The sequence below is a fragment of the Bubalus kerabau genome, chromosome 1 (genome assembly GCF_029407905.1).
Source record: "Bubalus kerabau isolate K-KA32 ecotype Philippines breed swamp buffalo chromosome 1, PCC_UOA_SB_1v2, whole genome shotgun sequence".
Taxonomy (NCBI): Eukaryota; Metazoa; Chordata; class Mammalia; order Artiodactyla; family Bovidae; genus Bubalus; species Bubalus kerabau.
The window spans coordinates 219,304,017-219,323,917 of record NC_073624.1 but is presented as its reverse complement, the minus strand read 5'-3'; the positions used below and the strand labels follow the sequence as shown (position 1 = coordinate 219,323,917).

At 41.8% G+C, this 19,901-nt stretch overlaps 1 protein-coding gene across 5 annotated transcripts in view; it reads left to right on the top strand.

Moving 5' to 3' along the window:
* Positions 1 to 19,901, top strand: part of SIL1 (SIL1 nucleotide exchange factor) — a 246,140-nt gene that overhangs the window by 46,863 nt on the left and 179,376 nt on the right. For all 5 annotated transcript variants that reach the window (XM_055554958.1, XM_055554943.1, XM_055554951.1 and 2 more), the window contains exon 2: positions 16,638 to 16,752. In XM_055554958.1, the coding sequence (XP_055410933.1) occupies positions 16,648 to 16,752 (105 nt within the window). In that variant the 5' untranslated portion in view covers positions 16,638 to 16,647. The remainder of the gene's footprint in view (positions 1 to 16,637; positions 16,753 to 19,901) is intronic.

The window sequence follows — 19,901 nt, the reverse complement described above, 5'->3', positions numbered from 1 at the left end:
ACCCATTCTTTATTTATTTATCAGCCATACTTTTATTGAGAGTCTACTGTGTCCTAGACCCTGCTCTAGCTAAGATGGAACAGTGGATAAGGAAGGAGTCTTCCCCCTCAGGGAGTTCATATTTACAATGCAGTTTGCCATTTTAACCATGTTTTCAAGATTCATCTATGTTGCAGCATGTATCAGAACTTCACTCATTTTTATGACTGAATAATATTTCATTATATGTGTATACCAAATTAAAAATCTGTTTTAAAAAATTTGTTCATCTATTGATACTTAGGTTATTTCCATGTTTTGGCTGTTGTGAACATTCACATGCTAGTGTCTGTTTGCGTTACTCTTTTCAGTTACTTGGATATATACCTAGGGTGGCATGATGATTTTATGTTTAGCTTTTGAAGAATTGTCAGACTTTTCCATAGTGACTACATCATTTACATTTTCCACATCTTTGCCAATACTTATTGTTTTCACTAAAAAAATAATTGTCCTAATAGGTATCAAGTGATATCTCACTGTAACTTTGATTTGCATTTCCACAATGACCTCTGATACTGAGCATCATTTCCTGTGCTTATTGGCCATTCGTATGTTGTCTTTGGAGAAATTTCTATTCAAGTTGTTTGCCCTTTTTTAAATTGGGTTGCATGTCTTGTTGAGTTATAGGAGTTGTTTATGTATTCTAGATGTTAAACCCTTATTAGATATGTGATTTGCCAATATTTTCTCTCATTCTGTGGGTTATCTTTTCATTCTCTTGCTAATGAGAGGCACAAAAGTTTTAAAAATTTTTTAAAAATTATTTTTTTAATTGAGGTATAGTTGATAATGTGTTAATTTCTACAGTACAGCAAAGTGATACACTTGTACATATACTGTTTTATATTCTTTCCTGTTATGGTATATTTTGGGATATTGAATATCATTTCCTGTACTCTACAGTGGGACTTTGTTTATAAAAGTTTAAAAATTTTGATGAAGTTCAGTTTATTTATTTTTATCACCTGTGGTTTATGTCCTATTTAAGCACCTGTTGCTTGATCCAAGGTCAAGCACTTTGGCCCATACATTTTCTTCCAAGAATGTTATAATTTTAGCTGTTACATTTAAGACTTTGATCCATTTTTAGTCAACGGCACCCTTGTTAAAAATCAATTGATGTAATGATGTAAGAGTATATGTTTATCCTTATATCAATATAAGATTATATGTTTATATGATTTTCGTGCAGTTTTGATTATTGTAACTTTGTGGTAGGTTTTAAAATCAGAATGTTTGAATCCTCCAGCTTTATTGTTCTTCCAGATTATTTTGAGTAGAATACCTTGATTTATTTTTATTTTTGGTTGGGCTGCATGGTATGTGAAATCTTAGTCCCCATCTAGGAATTAAACCCATGTCCCCCTGCATTTGAAGCATGATGTCTTAACCACTGGACTGACAGGGAAGTCCCTGGGTAGGGTATCTTGAAATTCCATGTGAATTTTAAAATTAGTTTTTTCGTTTCTGCAAAAAATGCTTGTGGGATTTTCATAGACTATGTTAAATCTGTATCTTGACAGAATATGTTGAATCTGTATAATCCTTTGAGTAGTATTGTCATCTTAATAAAATTAAGTCTTTCAGCTCATGAACCCAGAACATCTTTATATTTATTTAGGTTTTCTTTAATTTCTTTTAGGTCTTTTTATTTCTGTTGTAGTTTTCAGCGTATAAGTCTTTTGCCTTGGTTAAATCTTTCTCCTTTGATTAAATTTATTCCTAAGTATTTTATTCTTTTTGATGTTATTTTAAATGGAATTATTTTCTTAATTTCCTTTTTGGATTGTTAGTGGCTAGTGTATAGAAATACAACTGATTTAAGTTTTGATTTTGTACCTGTGGAATTTATTAGCTCTAATAGTTTTTGTTTGTAGATTCTTCAAGATTTTCTTTGTATAAGATAAAGTCATCTGTAAACAGATAGTCTTGCTTCTTTCTTTCTAATATGGATACCTTTTGTTTCTTTTTCTTGCCTAATTGCTTTGGCTAGAACTTCCAGTGTTAGGTTGAACCTCAGTGACAAAAGCAGACATCCTTGTGTTATTCCTGATCTTAGAGGAAAAACTTTTAAGTCTTTCATCACTGAGTATGATGTTAGCTGTTGCTTCTTCATATATGACCTTAGTTATGTTAAGGAAGTTCTCTCCTATCCCTGGTTTATTGTTTTTATCATGAAAGGATGTTGGATTTTGTCAGATGCCTTCTTTTTATCAATTGAGATGATTATGTGATTTTTTTCCCTTCACTCTACCACTGTAATTTACTAAATGGGTTAATTTTCATGTGATAAACCACCCTTTATTCCTAGGATAAATCCCACTTGATCATGTTGTATAATCATTTTGAAATGCAGGTGAATTTGCCTTGCTAGTATTTTGTTGAAGATTTTTCATGTATGTTCATAAGGATATTGGTTCTTATAGTGTCCTTGTTTTGCTTTGGTGTCAGTGTAATTCTGGTCTTACAGAACGGATTAAGAAGTGTTCCCTTTTCTTCTATTTTTGGAAATTTTAGAAGAATTGTCATCTGCTACCCTTCTGAATAGGCATGTTGCTGGCTAATAGGCCATGGGCTTTGTGACATGGGGGTACCAATTTGGAGCTCTGGCATCCTTTTTTTTTTTGGTGGGGGGCTCTGCACCTTCATCTTGGCCCCCTGTCTGGGGAGCCAGTTATACTGGTGAGGAAGACTGGAAGTTGTCTCACTTTTTTTTTTTAAAAAAAAAAGGTGAACTTGAGAGTTGGATTTTTAAGACTGCAGTTATTTCTTTGCACTCTTTCTTTCCTTACTTGGTGGATGGTCTTGCTGAACAAGAACATGACCTCTGTGATCCCAGTCAACAGAGCCAATTAGTAGATAAAGGAACAGTTTCTATGTTGAAAATAGCATATTTTCTAAGTATGTCTAACATTTTAGGAAGAAAGATTTCATTGAAAATAGCTTCCCATAATTCTGACTTCATATCTGACCACCGAGATGGCTACAGGTACTTTTTTCAGAGTTCTGGTACTTCATACATATGTGCCATTATGTTCTGCTTCACTCAACAGTTGTTCAGTTGCTCAGTCATGTCTGACTGTTTGCGAGCCCATGGACAGCAGCACGCCAGGCTTCCCTGTCCTTCACCATCTCCCGGAGGTGAGATGGTGAAGGACACATTCTCTCAAACTCATATTCATTGAGTTGGTGGTGCCATCCAACCATCTTATCCTCTGTCGTCCCCTTCTCCTTCTGCCTTAAGTCTTTCCCAGCATCAGGGTCTTTTCTGATGAGTTAATTCTTCACATCATGTGGCCAAACTATTGAGGCTTCAGCATCAGTCCTTCCAATGAATATTCAGGGTTGATTTCCTTTAGGATTGACTGGTTTGATCTCCTTGCTAGTCCAAGGGACTCTCATGAGTCTTCTCCAGCCCCACAGTTCAAAAGCAACACTCAGCAGTATTTTATGCATTTTGTTTTCATGTTTCTCTATAGTGCATATTTTCACTGACATTATTTTCCATTGTGTATGCCACATGACTCCTTTTTAGATTATTGATGTTATTCAACTGACAGATATTTTTTGAGTGTCTGGCACAGTGCTAGGCAATGAGGATCCAGCAGTGGTTTAGGTGGACAATGGTCCCTACCCTTGTGCAGCTCCCAGTCAGATGGGTGGTAATTGTTATAGGCTCATGAAATGAAATTTCACTGACCATGTAACACAGCCTTGGAGAGGATGAGGAGGTTGTGTAGTCTGTAGCCCTGGCTCCTGTTCCTGCCTTCTAAAAAGCAAGTGAGACCTTGTCAGGGCAGTGGCAGTTCTGCTTGTGACAAGGGATCTCGGTGAAGCCCAGGATGGGGAGCCCTGGGACCATGGCAGAGTTAGCTCTGAAATGGGACTGCTGCAGCAGGGAGAACTGCTGTTTCCTAGGCAATACTCTGCTTAATATTTTTAGTGCGTGGTCACGGCAGAACTAAATGTGGTTTCTGATCCCAAATTGGTAATAAATGTAGACATATTTAGAGTCAGAAACAATGCGTTTTAAATCCTCTGCTCCTTAATTGTCTTGCCAAGTGCTGAGTTTAGGTTTCTTTGTTTCTTGGCTACCTACCCAGCCTCCCACCATCTCTCAGAGAAGGCACCCAGATTTTCTCTGGGTGTTTGGTGGGATTGTGAAAGCTGTGAGTTATGGCTCCCTGAGCTGTGTTGAGAAGCATCTGATTTTTGTGTTCTCCCCACATATGTAAATGTATACATTTTAAAACTCATCCTCCTTTGAAGTTTTTAAGAATCTGGGATTATGAATAGTCTTGGACTCTCAGGCATGTTAAAAATAAAATATGATGTTTCAGTTGCTGACTTACCTGGAAGCTGTAGTCAGGGCCAACGTGGTAGTAGCAAGTTCAGTGCTTGGTGACCCGTCCTTGTGCTGCCACTAAGTATTTCTGTAAGCAAATGCTGTTTTCTTGGGGTTCCTCAATTAGTTTAAGGATCACCCTAATTGTTGCCTTTCTCATCATTTCAGAGTTGTAATTTGTGTCTCCAGTTGCCCGTAACAGTATCTATTTTTTCATGGCATATTCCTTAAGAGGGCTTTCTTCTTAATTGTACTGTCTGAGACTCAGATGTGGAAAACCACGCAAGTCATTGATTGTGAGCAAGACAGAAAGCACCTGAGGGCAGTGATGGTATCTTTTGTATATTCTGTTATACAGTAAGGTTCCCAGTGTGCTCAGGGGACCTGAGGTACAAGGGACTTGTTTCTAGAGTGTGAATACTGAATGCTTATAATCTAAAGTGTCAGAGTGGCTGACACAGAATAAAGGTTACTGTTCTTACTGATTCGCAGATAGTCCATTTGTAACTATGGACTAGAAGTCATACCCTCCTTCCTGTCATAGTCCCACAGTGAGGCCCTAACCTTTGCTGGAATTTGGAGACAGCAGGCAAAGGAAAGATGAACTCTGATACCTCCCTAGCCCCAGCCTGTGGTGTGTAGATGAGAGTATGAAGTCTTTGGTATTCTTGAGGAGCAGGCTATAAAGAAAGCCCATCAGGCTTACTGTTAGCAGATACTAGTTTAAAAGGAGAGGGAAGGAGGTGGCCCTTACTCCCTGGATAGCAGCTGACCCTGGCTAGCGTGGTCCAAGCAGTCTGTCTACTGAATTTGCCCGTGTTGCTCCTGCCCTCCCTCTTTTCCCTTAGAGGTAGGAGAGCAGCAGCAGGAAGACAGGCCGAGTCACCAGGAAGCTGGGCTCTGAAGTGGCTGTTCTTAGTCAACTCTTCAGTGGGCACTGATGCAGAGCCAGCCAATATTGCTTGAAGCTTTCAATGGAAATGCCTCTGTAGCTGCTAGAGTGTAGTCCAGGTGTGTGGGAAGATTTGCTGCTCAGGGAAGTTGGTTCTAAGGAGAGACTTGTTGTCAGAATACATTTCTGTATGGGGGTGCAGTCTCACAGTTTTTGTTTATCCTGCCCTTTTCTCTAACAGTAGTGGTTAGTGAGAGCTACAAGCTTCTCAGGCTCTTGGTTTGTGTCAAGCATTGTGCTGTGTGCTTCCTATCATCACATCATCTCATTTAATGCTAATAGCCATCATACAGAATAGTTACTGTTAAGTTCCTTTTTAGAAGCAGGAATTGAAACTTGGAGAGAGAGGTTAAGCAGCTAGTCCAAAGTCCCACAACTAATTGGGGAGACCTGAGTGGAAATCCAGAGCCCACATTCTTTTCATTATATCAGAGTGAAGATGGAGTTGAGTAGAGCTTCTGGTAACCTTGGCTACTGTCATCAGAAACAGGTTGATCATTCCTAGGATCTCACAGCGGGTCAGGGAGCAAATATAAGGAGTAGATCTCCTTGCCCACAGCCTGCTAGATAGAAACTCGCAGGTTAGGGCCTAGTAGAAAGTACACTCACCCTGGCCGGGGTATCTCTACTTTGCCTTGTTGCTTGCTGGTGTGCTTAGGCAAGCCCCACTCACCTTTTTGGTCTCTCTTTTCTTCATCTGCTGTATAGAAATAATTCTGTCCTATGTATGCCATGTGTGGAAATAGGATCAAAGACTAGTGGTAAGTGAGTTTGGATATCATGTGGGCCAACTTTTACGCAGTAGAGGTCTCTCCTTACCTCTGCTGAGTTCTTTCCAGACAGTTGAGTGTGTATGAGGGGAGTGCTTAGTGCTGGACTGTAAGGGAGAGCAAGGGTGTTTTTGCTTCTTGGACAGCTGGGGAGCCCAAGTTATGGGAGGTCATGAGGTCAAGTCATACAGGGTGACAGTGAACTGGTTGCAGTCTGAGTCAAAGACTTTCTTCTTCTTGAGTGTCTGTGCCTCTCCTGTGGGCTGTGCTATGCCAAGGGCTTTCATTAATTAAAATATGTGTGTGTGTGTGTGTGTGTGTGTGTGTATGATGTGCAGAAATACAGACTTGGTAGAAGTGGTCTCTCCACAGTAGGCTCATTAAAAACAAATTTTCTCTCCTGACACAAAATGTGTGCTTTTGTATTCACACTGTTGCAAAACAAATGAAAGGCTGATTTCATCTACCACTGGAAAAGCAGCAAGGTCTGAAAAGAGCATGGGTTCTGGGGCCAAACTGGCTTTGAATCATGACTCTACTACTTTCTGGCTGTGTGCACTTGGGCAGATTGCTTAACCTTTCTGAATTTTAGTCCCATCATGGGCAAAATCATATTAGAGCCCCATCACAGGGTTGTGGTGAAGAATAAATGAGCTTAGAACTTTGCTTGGAACATAGAAAGTACTTTATAAATACTGGCTATAATTAGAATTTATTTTCCTCTGGGCTGCCCAAATACTGCATTTGAATACTGGAGGATTGGGTATCACTGGGGTATTTCTCTTTATCCTTCAATCCAAGTGCTGTAATTAGGATTATTACAGCTCTACAGAGTGTAAGGACTAAGGCTTCTGAGTGATCTGAGAGCTTAGAGAAGGTGGAGTTGTGTCTGATGGGAGTTTGTTCTTGAAGAGTTTGTCTCCCTTCCTCCTTTCTCCACTGGTGTGACTGTGCTCATCACTATCCTGAGGATGTGTGTGTTTTGGGGAAGCTCTACACCATCATGGGAACCTGTTGTGTAGCATCAGAGAATCTCTCTATAGGACCACTGGGGCTAGTATTTTCTCTGTTATCATTGTGACTCTAGGAAAAATGTTGAAAAAACTGGATTTAGAGAAGTGGCCCCAAATCTCCAAACATCACTGGACCTACTCACTGTTTCCAAATGTACTACCCTTGTACATCTAGTTCTTTTTTAGAAGGGCCCTCTGGCTGTCTCATTGCCAAATCCAGTGGCTTTTCTCATCCTTATTCTGACTGACCTCTTGACTTTGTTGCCACAACTTGATTTTCTCAGGATTCTCTCCTCTTTTGATCTGTATAATTCTTCACTATTCTTAATGTTTTTCATCTTGTCCCCTGGATTGTTCTTCTTTCTTTTCCTAACCTCCAGTCATGGCTGGAAAACTCTTCTTGGCCCATTATTCCTTTCTCTGTAAGTTTTCTCCCTAATAGAAGGACTCTTCTTATTGCTTTGATTGTCACTTCTGGATAATGCCACCAAAATTCTTTTCTTGCTCTAGTCCTATCTACCTCTTTGTCTTCAACAGGCATGAAGTTGCCAGAGCCTTCCTGGATGCAACGACAAGCCCATGCCTAAAGGCATTGAACTCTGGTTATTCTGTGTGTAGATATCGATTGTTAGCAGGTCAAATGAAGACTGAGTCTTAAGCTTTCTTCTAGTATTAGATTCTTTGAAGGCTGGGGCTGAATAGGATAGGTCTGGAGAGGGTCGGGCTGGGCTCCATTTTATTCAGTCACTCTACTTGTCACTTGATTTCTTTTTGATGGAGCCACTATCTTTTGTCTATGGGATTGCGGTGTTTTGCTAATATGCTTAGCTACCTTAGAAAATCTTTTTCAGTTGAAATACTGTTGATTTACAGTGTTGCTTTAATTTCACATATACAGCAAAGTGATTCAGTTATACATATCTATCTATCCGTTTTCAGATTCCTTTTCATTACAGATTGTTTCAAGATATTGAGGCCTTCCCTAGTGGCTCAGATGGTAAAGAATCTGCCTGCAGGAGTGCAGGAGACCCAGGTTTGATCCCTGTATTGGGAAGATCCCCTGGAGAAGGGCCTGGCAACCCACTCCAGTATTCTTGCCTGGAGAATCCCCATGAACAGAGGAGCCTGGTGGGCTATAGTCCATAGGATTGCACAGAGTCAGACATGACTGAAATGACTTAGCACACACAAGATACTGAGTATGTTTCCCTGTACTGTATGGTAGGTACTTGTTGGTTATCTATTTTTATATGTAGTACCCACTCCAGTGTTCTTGCCTGGAGAATCCCAGGGACGGAGAAGCCTGGTAGGCTGCAGTCCATGGGGTCGCACAGAGTCGGACATGACTGAAGCGACTTGGCAGCAGGCGGCAGCAGCAGCAACTTAGCTACCTTCTTGAAGATCTGTTCTCTTCAGATAGGGTAGGGATGGGCTTGGTCATGTCCCCCTCGTTTTGGAGTACAGAGTATTGAGAAGGGGTTAGGAATGCCCCTTCCTATTTCATCCCATCCCATGTTGTCTTCTTTCCAGAGCTGTAGTCCCAGCTGGGCCTGCGGAGCTGGGCCTGGGCCTTCTTGGCTCCATGTGCTCTCTGGCAGGGCCAACACCTATTTCTGTGTTGCTGCTGGAAAGGCTTCACTAGATCTCTCCGTTGCAGGCTTTACAAGTGGATTTTGGCCTTGTAACTCTTCTCTGGTCAGGCAGAGGCTTAGGTCCATTGTGAACTTTTTACCCTTCAGTAGCTTCATCTAGTCGCTTTCCTTTTAGGGTGCCTTGGATTTTATTGAGAGTAGTCCCCATTTGCTTGGCCTTAGGCATGACTTCAGTATTTGGGGCACACACTGTTGCCATTACACAAATGGTCAGTGGCTTAAGGATGTTCCAAGTCCAGCTTGCTACCAGTTACGGTTTAGACTGGGGTTAGAAGCCACATTTCTTTTGCAGTTCAAAAGCTCTTTTCATTTAATTGCTGTCTACCTCCTGACTTTCTGCTTAATTTATGTCTTAGGGGAAAAGCCTGTTTGCCTGACCTCTTCAAACTTACTTCTCTTGTCCTTCAAATTATCCTTGGAAAATCCATTTCTTTTCCTAAGCCTTTGCACATTGTTCTCCCTTGTCAGGGCTCTCCTTTCAGTGTTCTCTCTGCATTGTTTTTTCAGCTTCATATTTGTTTTCCTAAATTAGGTGGTGAGCTTCTGTTTGTGGAGAGGTGATTGTGTGTGTGTGTGCATGTATGAGTTTGTGTAGCACACAAATAGTAATGAATGTGTTTGTGGGAAGAGTTCATCCTCTTTTATAGCTGTTCCTGCAAATGCAAGTTCTACATGATGGTGGCCTGGCTCTCTGGGCAGTACTATGCTGGGAAAAGCACTCAGTGGGCTAGGTCTGCCTCAGTGCTCAGCAGAAAATTGGCTTGAGTCTCACCATTTTTAGCTGTAGGGCTCCTCCTTTGAACATCTGTTTCCTTTACCTCCTGAGAGTAGATACCCAACAAAAGGCCTTGGTCCTAAATTTTGAAATGTAGGGTCAGTTAGAGGGTATGTCGATCCAGCAGGAGGCAGGAGCTCTGGAGAGTGTTTCTAGGGTGCCTAACCTGGCTCTGGCTGCCTGTGGGCCCAGGGGCAAGTCCTCATCCCCAGTCTAATGATGGTGTGATAACTAGGTGCCAGGTGCTGTACCATGTACTTTCCATGCATTGTTTTGTTTATTCCTCCCTAATATCGTTTGAAGTAGGAGCTTTTATTATGCCCATTTTATAGGCAAACAAACTGAGGCCTAGTGAAGTGTGTCCAGGATCACATAGTTAGAAATTGGCAGAGCCAAGACTTGGCTTTACATGTGTCTGACTCTAAATTCATGTACTTACACTTTCAACCTAATGTTTTAAATCCCTTTGCTTTAATTTTCTTCTAGTAAGATGGAAGTATAAATTCTTGCCCTTTCACTTTTTCCAGACGATTTGGGGAAACAAATACGTGGACAATACACTATAGATTAAGAACCTGGGCATTTTATAATATGGAGTTCGTAGTGTTACCAGGCAGGCTGCTGAGGTAGTGCTCCCTGCCAAGAACACTTGTGACGTTTACCGTTTCTCCCTGTGCTTTGGCCCTGCAACTGGAGAGCAGCCAGCATCCATGGGGCCTACCAGCCACGTCAGAGGTTTTCAGAGGTCCAGCAGTTTCACTCCTTCTTCTCTTGGCTTCCTGCCATCCATCATGGCATTCTTTTGTTTTCCTTCCTTGAGAGAAGGTAAAAGTTATGGGAAGATGTCATGTTTATGTAGGGCCCAGTCCCCTCCCCAGTCCTGTATGAATTGAGAGGAGAACGTGAAGCACCAGGGAGTCGTGGGCTATTGAGTCCAAGGGCCTCCTCCCACCTATGCCCTCAGCAGCTACTCCGGGCAGCAGTAAGTTGGCAATACAGATTGCTGAGAACATCCAACCTCTATTTAAGTAGAAGTACAGACTACAAATGGTCAGTTTTGATAGAAAAATGAGCATCTTAAGTACCCTATTACCTCTTTTGTCCCAAAGCCCAAGGATACTTAAGGAAAGAGTTACTGGTGGAACACTGAAATACTTCCCTCTTTCTTGGACTGAATTGATGGCATTGTAAGTCAGAAGAAGGCCTTAAATGTAAAGATGTAGTTCTGTCTTCTTTTGAGAGCCAGGGATGATGGGAAGGTTTGTTATGCAGGGTGTACAGGAGCAGGTGATGAGGTGAACCCAGGGTTAGTGGGTGGCAAGTGATTTGGGAAGGGTACTAACCTCAGGCCTGTTATGCCACACTGTGCCTCAGTGGGATTCTGTGACTTTGGCTTTAGTTATATCATGGCCTGAGGTTTTCTTTTGCTGCTGCCACTGCCTAGGTTCCTGCTTGTGATGGTGGTACCAAACTGTGGGCTACTTCTCCTTTCCTTTGTCCCAGCCTCCGTGTAAAGCCCAGGGAAAACTTGCGTACTTGCTCTCTAGTTGCCACTTCTTAAATACGGACAAAGGCCAGGCGGACGCAGTTGGAGGCTAGGCCTTAATAGGACAGAAGATACCATTACCCATGTCTGCATGCTACGGAGTTTGCAGTTGTTTCTGGGTGCCCTTGCAAAGCCTGGGAAACTGTCTCACCCCTTTCTCCCACCCTCGCTGCTCCTAGGCCTTCCCAGGCATACCACCCCCCACCCCCGGCACCACCATGTTTTCTCTCCCTCCGATTCATGGAAAAATATATGGAGGCAACGAATAGGTCAGTTGTGCAGTCCACATGGAATTATTGTGGGAGACATGAGGGATCCATTTGGAAATCGATCTCTTATCCTTGGTATTGGCAGAAAATGCTTCTGAGATGTTAGTGTGTGTGGAGGTGGTAGGGAGCCCTGTGGGAGCTGCCATTTCTCTTGTACCCCCCCGCCCCCCAGTCCCACTCCAGGAGGTGGGGAAGCTGGTGTTTGTACATCAGCTGCCGCAACCTCTTCTTTCTCAGTCCCTTCTGGGCCTTTTCCTGCTCATTTGTCTTTTTTGCCCTTGGTTTCATTCTCATTTATCTCTTCCTCCTCATTTTTTCCCCAGTGTCAGTTCCAAGTGTGTAACCCTGGCTGTAAGAAGAGAGCTTGTAATTTTCTGTGTGTATATGCATATACACATGAGTAGTCTCATGTAGGGGAAGGGAAGTCTTTTGGGATAAACCTTTTTTGTCTTAATGTATGTTGTCCTGCTAGTGCTGTGAGCCCACTGCTTCCATTTTTTATTCCTCTTTTCTCCACAGCCAAGGATGTAGAAATAAAAAAGGTATGGGACATTATAGGAAGCTTCAGGACCGTGTCCCCTTGAGACCCATCTTCCCTGGACCTTTCTAGACTTCTCATTCTTGATTGCCTCTGCCCATTGTTCATCCTCACTGAGCCTTGCACCCCACTCCCCTGCACACCTAGGCATGGCTAGGCACCTGTCCAGAACCAGTGCCGTGCTGTGAACTCACTCAGTGTCTTTCAGTGTGATTGGTGCCCTAGGGAGCCAGGTTGCTGGGGAAAGCTCATGTGGCATTCAGCCATTCCATTTTGTCTACAAAAAAAGAGGGGAGAAACTGGCAGAAAGCAAACGCTTTTGCTGCTGGGTGAGTTTAGCAGCTATTTTTAGCTCCTAAGCCTTTGCTTTCCCATTTGGCTGTGCTTTTTTAGCACAGTGTCAGTCCAGCAGGGCTGTTTTCCTTCATGGCTCCAGATGTCCTTAGGGAAAGTTTCTGTCTGTCCCTGAGAAGATGTGGGATGGGCACAGGGTAATAACTTCTGATAGTGGGTTTAGGCAGAGCCTTGGGCCCCACTGCAGACTTGTCACAGGACCAGTTTATTGAGGTGGAACATGGAGCGTGGCGGGAATAGGAAAGAGAAAAGGTAAAATACCATGCTCTCTTGAGGTGTTTCCCCTATAATTAATTCAGTTAGGACTTTATTGAGTAAACTGCCTAATGAGGTGTATTGGGGCTGAATGATCAACATGCAAACCTTTTATAAGGGTCTTGGACTGATACTGACAGGTTCTGAAGTTTTTTAAGGTTTTTTTTCCCCCAAATTTATTTATTTGGCTGCCCAGGTTCTAGTTGCGGCATGGGAGATCGTTTACTTGCAGCATACAGGCTCTTTAGTTGTGGCTTGTGAACTGTTAGCTGTGGCATGTGGGGATCGAGCTGCCTGACAAGGGATTGAACCTGGGCCCCCTGCATTGGGAGTGTGGAGTCTTAGCCACTGCATCACCAGGGAAGTCCCGCTAAGGTTTTTTTTTTTTAAGTTTATTATTATTATTTTTTCTCTCTGCCTTTCTTTCTGGGGTCATTTGCCTGTTTGGGTTAAGTTCTTTTGACTTCCTCTCTAGTTTACTGACCAAAATTTTTTCAGTACTCCAATTTGCCTATTCTTGATATTTCACTTAAGTAGAACCATACAATATCTATCCTTTTGTGTCTAGTTCATTTAATTTAGCCTAATATTTTTAAGGTTTATTCATGTTGAAGCATGTATCAGAATTTCATTTTTTATGACTGAATAATGTTCCATTGTATGTACCACATTTGAAAAAAAATCTGTTGAATACCTAAGTTATTTCTACTTATTTCACTGTTGTCAGTAATGATATTATCAACGTTCATATGGAGGTACCTGTTTGAGTCAATGTTTTCGGAACTTTTAGGTGGAGTATGTCCCTGGGGTGGAATTGCTGGATCACATATATAGTAGATCTATATTTATCTTTTTGAGGAATCGCCAAACTGTGCCACAGCAGCTGTACCATTCCACATTCCCACCAGCATTGTACTAGGGTTTTAGTTTCTCCACATCCTCATTAACATTTGTTGCTCTCTCTCTCTCTTTTTTAAATAAACTTTAGCCATAATGGTGGATATAAAATGGTACAGTGTTTCATTGTGGCTTTGATTTGCATTTCCTTAGTGATTAATGATGAGAATCCTTTCATGTCCCTATTGGTCTGTGTATATCTTCTTTGGAGAAATGTCTATTCAAGTTTTTTGCCCATTTAAATTTTTGTTGTTGAGTTATAGGTGTTATTTATATATTCTGGATACTACATCATTATAAGATAGAAGACTTACAAATATTTTTCTAATTTTTTGAGTTGTCTTTTCACTTTCCTTATAATGTCATTTGAGGCACAAAATTAAAACTTTTAATTTTGAAAGAGTTCTGTTTGTTTTTCCATTTATCATCTGTGCTTTGGTTATTATATTTAAGAAACTATTGCCAAATCTGAGGTTATGAAGATTTTCCCTACGTTTTCCTAAGAATTTTCTCTCTTAATACATTTTGAGTTAATTTTTGTATATGATATAAGGGAAGAGTCTACTTCATTCTTTTGCATGTGGATATCCAATTGTTCCGGGACAGTTTGTTGGAGAGACTGTCCCTTCCCCATTGAACTGTCTAGATAACATTGTTGAAAATCAACTTATTGCATATGTAATTATTTCTGGACTCTCAGTTCTGTTCCATTGGTCTGTATATCTGTCCTTACACCTATACAACAGTGTTTTTTTGTTTTTTCCCCACAGTGTTTTAATTACTGTAGCTTTGTAGTAAGTCTTGAAATCAGGAAATGTGAGTCCTCCAACTTTGTTCTTCCTTTTCAGTATTGGGATTTTTTTTTTTTTTTGGTGGAGGTTGGGGGGAGCATACATTATGCTAATAGGATCTTAAATTCCCCAACCAAGGATTGAACAGTGAAAGTGCCAAGTCCTAACCACTGGACCGTGAGCAAACTCCTCACCATCAGGATTTTGATAGGGATTGCGTTGAATCTGAATATTGCTCTGGGTAGTACTGTCATCTTAATGATATTAAGCCGCCAATCTGTGAACATGGGATATCCTTTTATCCTTGTATCATTTAAAGTTTAACAGCCATGAGGGCCTGCACTTTGGTTTGTTTGATTGTCTGAAAAGTGGTGTAAAAGGCTTTATGACTTGGGAATATTGAATTTTGCTGTTTTAGGGGATGCTAATGGTATCTGCCTTCAGGTATAACAGTAGATATGGTTAAGAAGTGAATGGTTAACCATTAGGGACTATAACCATTTAGGGACTATGTAACCTGTAACTATTTAGGGACTTCCCTGGTGGTCCAGTGCCTAAGACTCCGCACTTCCAATGGAGGGGTTAGGGTTCGATCCCTGGTCAGGGAACTGGATCCCATGTGCCGTATTGAAGATCTAATATCCTGCATGCTGCAACTAAGACCAGGCAGTCAAATAAATACAAAATTTTTTTAAAAAGTGAGTGGTTATAAAGGCTCATGTGAACTTGGGCCCATGTCTGTTCACACACAGATCATTTGGTTAGTTTCCTTCTTTCCTCACCATAGCCAATACCACCCTGTGCAACCTAATAACAACCTGGATAATGAAGAAGGAAGGGACAGGGCTATTATATTAGGTTGAAACAAACGTAATTGAGTTTTTGCATTGTTGAAATCTGCCATTTGATATTGGAGTACTTTCTTAATATGGTTATTTTATACATCATTTTAATGCACATTTCTTTATAATTTTTTACTAATGACTTATTCATGCTGTTTATTTTATATTTAATTTGGACTATGGAAATGATATTAGACAAAAAGTAAATTCGAGTGTTTTTCTTATTCGAGTTCAAAATGAATCGTAAAGCAGCAGAGACAACTCAACGTTAACAACGCGTTTGGCCCAGGAACTGCTAATGAACGTACAGTGCAGTGGTGGTTCAAGAAGTTTTGCAAAGGAGACTAGAACCTCGAAGATGAGGAGCTTAGTGGATGACCACTGAAAGTTGACAGTGACCAACTGAGAGCAATCATCAGTGCTGATCCTCTTAAAACTTAACATGAGAAGTTGCCGAAGAACTCAGCGTTGACCATTCTACGGTCATTTCACATTTGAAGCAAATTGGAGAGGTGAAAAAGCTTGATAAGTGGGTGCCTCATGAACTGACTGAAAATAAAAGAAATCATCGTTTTGAAGTGTCGTCTTCTCTTATTCTGTGCAACAATGCACCATTTCTCAATCGGATTGTGACTTGTGACAAAAAGTGGATTTTATACAACAATGAGCTCAGTAGTTGAACTGAGAAGAAGCTGCAAAGCATTTCCCAAAGCCAAACTTGCACCACAAAAAGGACCTGGTTACTGTTTGGTGGTCTGCTGCCATCTGATCCACTACAGCTTTCTGAATCCTGGTGAAACCGTTACATCTGAAAAGTATGCTCAGCAATTTGATGAGATGCACCGAAAACTGCAATGCTTACAGATGGCATTAGTTAACGGAAAGGGTCCAGTTCTTCTCCATGACAGTGCCTGATTGCAGGTCGCACAACCAACGCTTCAAAAGTTGAATGAATTGGACTATGAGGTTTTGCCTCATCCTCCATATTCACCTGACCTCTTGCCATCGAACTCCTGGTTTAAGCATATCGACAACTTTTTGCAGGGAAAACGCTTCCACAAGCAGCAGAAGGCAGAAAATATTTTACAAGTTTGTCAAATCTCAAAGCATGGATTTTTACACTACAGGAATAAACCAGCTTATTTCTCATTGGCAAAAATGTGTTGATTGTAATGGTACCTATTTTGATTAATAAAGATATGTTTGAGCCTACTTATAATGATTTAAAATTCACAATCTGAAACTGCAGTTACTTTTGCATCAACCTGAATAACTCGTGCAAAGGTCCTGGATGACTACAGTTTCAGCCAACGCCTCTCTCCTCATATGGGGGAATGGAGGCTTACTTTAGGTTGACAGTTTCAGCCAAGGCATATCTCCTCATATGGGGGAATGGAGGATTACTTTAGGTTGTTCTACATCTGGGGTAGGAGACCTGTGATACCTCTATTCCGGAAATGTCTGACATCATCTGAAATGTTTGACATCTGTGAAAAAAGTGAGATCATGGGAATCACTGTGTTGGGGCAGGCGGGGAGGGGTGTCAGGCACCAGCTTCATTATTGACCTTCTATCTTCTGTGTTTACATTCCTCAGGCCTCTAACTATGCCTCACCAGGGCCTGCTCCTTTTTAGGATGGCTCCTCTGTGTGTACTGCTCAGCATGCTGATGGTCTCCTGCTTCAACTTCTGCCTCTGTCATAAGAACTCGGTAAGTATTTTCACACAAGTAGAGGGATCTTTGGGATCCAAGAAAGTCTCCATGCCACCAGGGCTGCTGTGGGAGTTTCTTTCTTTCCTTTATTTATTTATTTTTTTATTTTACAATATTGTATTGGTTTTGCCATACATTGACATGAATCTGCCATGAGAGTTTCTTATAGGAATGTGACCAGTGCTGGGTCACAGAATGTGTGCACTTCTTCCGCTATCCCTTAGTCCTCAGGCCTCTGTTTAAAGCTTACAGCACATTTTCTCTTTGGGGAAAAGATGGTGGTGATGATAATGATGTAATAACAATGATGATGATAATAATAAGCTTATCATGTACCAAGCATAGTCAGTCATTCAGTCGTGTCCAACTTTTTGCAACCCCATGGACTGCAGCACGCCAGGCTTCCCTGTCCATCACCAACTCCTGGAGCTTGCTCAAACTCATGTCCATTAGTTGGTGATGCCATCCAACCATCTCATCCTCTGTGTTCCCTTCTCCTCCTGCTTCAATCTTCCCCAGCCTCAGGGTCCTTTCCAATGAGTCAGTTCTTTGCATCAGGTGGCCAAAGTATTGGAGCTTCAGCATCAGTCCTTCCAGTGAATATTCAGGACTTGTTTCCTTTAGGACTGACTGGTTTGATCTCCTTGAAGTCCATGGGACTCTCAAGAGTCTTCTCCAACACAATTCAAAAGCATCATTTCTTCAACACTCAGGCTTCTTTATGGTCCAGCTCGCACATCTGTACATGTCTACTGAAAAAACCTTTGACTATACAAACCTTTGTTGGTAAAGTAATGTCTCTCCTTTTTAATATGCTGTCTAGGTTTGTCATAGCTTTTCTTCCAAGGAGCAAGTGTCTTTTAATTTCATGGCTGCAGTGACCATCTGCAGTGATTTTGGAGCCCAAGAAAATAAGCTCTGTTACTGTTTCCATTGTTTCTCCATCTATTTGCCATGAAGTGTTGGGACTGGATGTCATTATTTTTTGAATGTGGAATTTTAAGCCAGCTTTTTCACTCTCTTACTTTCATCAATAATTCTGCCATAAGGGTGGTGTCATCTGTGTATCTGAGGTTATTGATATTTTTCCCGGCAGTCTTGATTCCAGCTTGTGCTTCATGCCCGGCATTTCGCATGATGTACTCTGCATATAAGTTAAATAAGCAGGGTGACAATATACAGCCTTGACGTACTCCTTTCCCGATTTGGAACCAGTTTGTTCCATGTCCGGTTCTGTTGCTTCTTGACCTGCATACAGATTTCTCAGGAGGCAGGTCAGGTGGTCTGATATTCCCATCTCTTTCAGAATTTTCCACAAGTTTGTTGTGATCCACACAGTCAGAGGCTTTAGCGTAGTCAGTGAAGCAGAAGTAGATGTTTTTCTGGGATTCTCTTGCTTTTTCTTTGATCCAACCAAGCATTGTATTGTGTGCTTTTATATGTATTCTTACTTAATCCCATCAAATGTTAAATAGACAACTGAAGTTATTATCCTCATTTTGAGAACGAGGAAAACTAACAGATGCTAAGTAACTTGGCCAACATTATAAAGCTAGTTTGTGGCAGAGCTGAGAGGGTCAGGATTTTCCCCAAGGACTGGGTTACTTGTGTGGTGAGCACCAAGACTACTACTTCCTCTACTCCCCCCTTCCATTTCTGTGTCCTCTTTCCCTCTGTCTTTTGTTGCATGTTCTTTATAGTCTCCATTTCATTAACCCAGACCTCATTACTGAGGGTTTCTGTCATTGACAAAGGCAGGGGCAGAATGCCTGAGAAGGCCCTGAGCTTGGTCTGGCTGCAGGGTGTCCTGGCCCCATTTCCCTGGCCTGCCCCAGCAACAGCCTGCCCTTGACCAGCTCCCAGTGCCCTCTCTTTCCTTTTCCTTGAGATGCCCTGACTGTCAACTCTCTGACAGTTTTACCCTCCCCTGGCCACCTTCCCCAACCCCAGGGGTCCTACTTAAATGTTGATTAAAGTGCTGGAGGCTTTGGAACTGGAGGGCCTTGAAGTGCAAATGACAATTGTGATGAATTTAATAGCAATTCAGCTCAGCTAAGGTTCACCTCTGGCTCATGGCAAACTTCCACCTTCCCTCTGAAGTCATTTGTTTTCTCTCTGCCTTTCTCCCTGCTTTGTGGAGCAGGAGAGAATGTACAGTTAGGAGTCACGAATCCTTTTGAGCTTTTAATGTTCTTTGACTAAGATCTTGTTGCTGTCATTTTTCTGGTCTCCTCTTCAAGGACAGTAAGACTGGAATCCCATTGGCCCCAGAGGGTGGGACTGGCCACAGAATGAGGTTGGGGCTGGCTCTGACATAGCTGGCCCAGAAAAGCACCCAAGTTTTCTGAGGGATTAGGGCTGTGTCCCCTTTAGCCCGCAGCTCTTGAGGATCTGGGTACTCCCCGTCATGAGCTTTAGCAGATGCACAATTAACAAAAGCGTGCTGATGAATTTACTTAAGGACTGTGTGCTAGTAAGTCCCTTTTGGATAATAGTTCAACCAAATAGATGAGCTTTCAGAGCCATAATTATTCTGGCCCATTTATATTAGCTCTATTGAGCCTAGTCTCAGAAAAATGTTAATACTGACTTTCATCAGCAGAAGCTGCTTTTATCCTTATGTCTGTTCCTAAGCTGTATCCATTTGTCATAATCTTTCATCATGTGCTAAGTACAAGTAGGAATTGAAGCATCTTTTCTCTCATACCATAAAAATTGCTGCCCTGATGGCATTTAAAAATCCAAATTATGCAGCCAGCCACCTTCACAACAGTGAAAATGGGTGGTGGGGGAGATGGGAGTGGTCATGATCCTTTGTTCAGAGCCTGGAGTCCAGACAAATGCTCCTGGTGACCTGGAATTGTTCTCCCCAAGGGCATTTGTTACAGGTTTATGGCCACCCAGCAAAGGTTGGCTGTGTGTATCAGGATATGATCTGGAGCCATCCTCCCTTCCTGTCTCCTGCTGTGGCGCCTCTCTGGGGTGTCACTTCTAAGGAGCAGTGTGAATGCTAAAGGGATGTATTGTGTGGTATACTCACCTTCAAGAGGTGGTAGATGAGTGGGATAGTGGAACCCAGTATAAAGGAGCACAGAGCCTTAGTAAGCTCTCTTTTGCCTCCCACTTTGACAGTTTGACCATTTCTG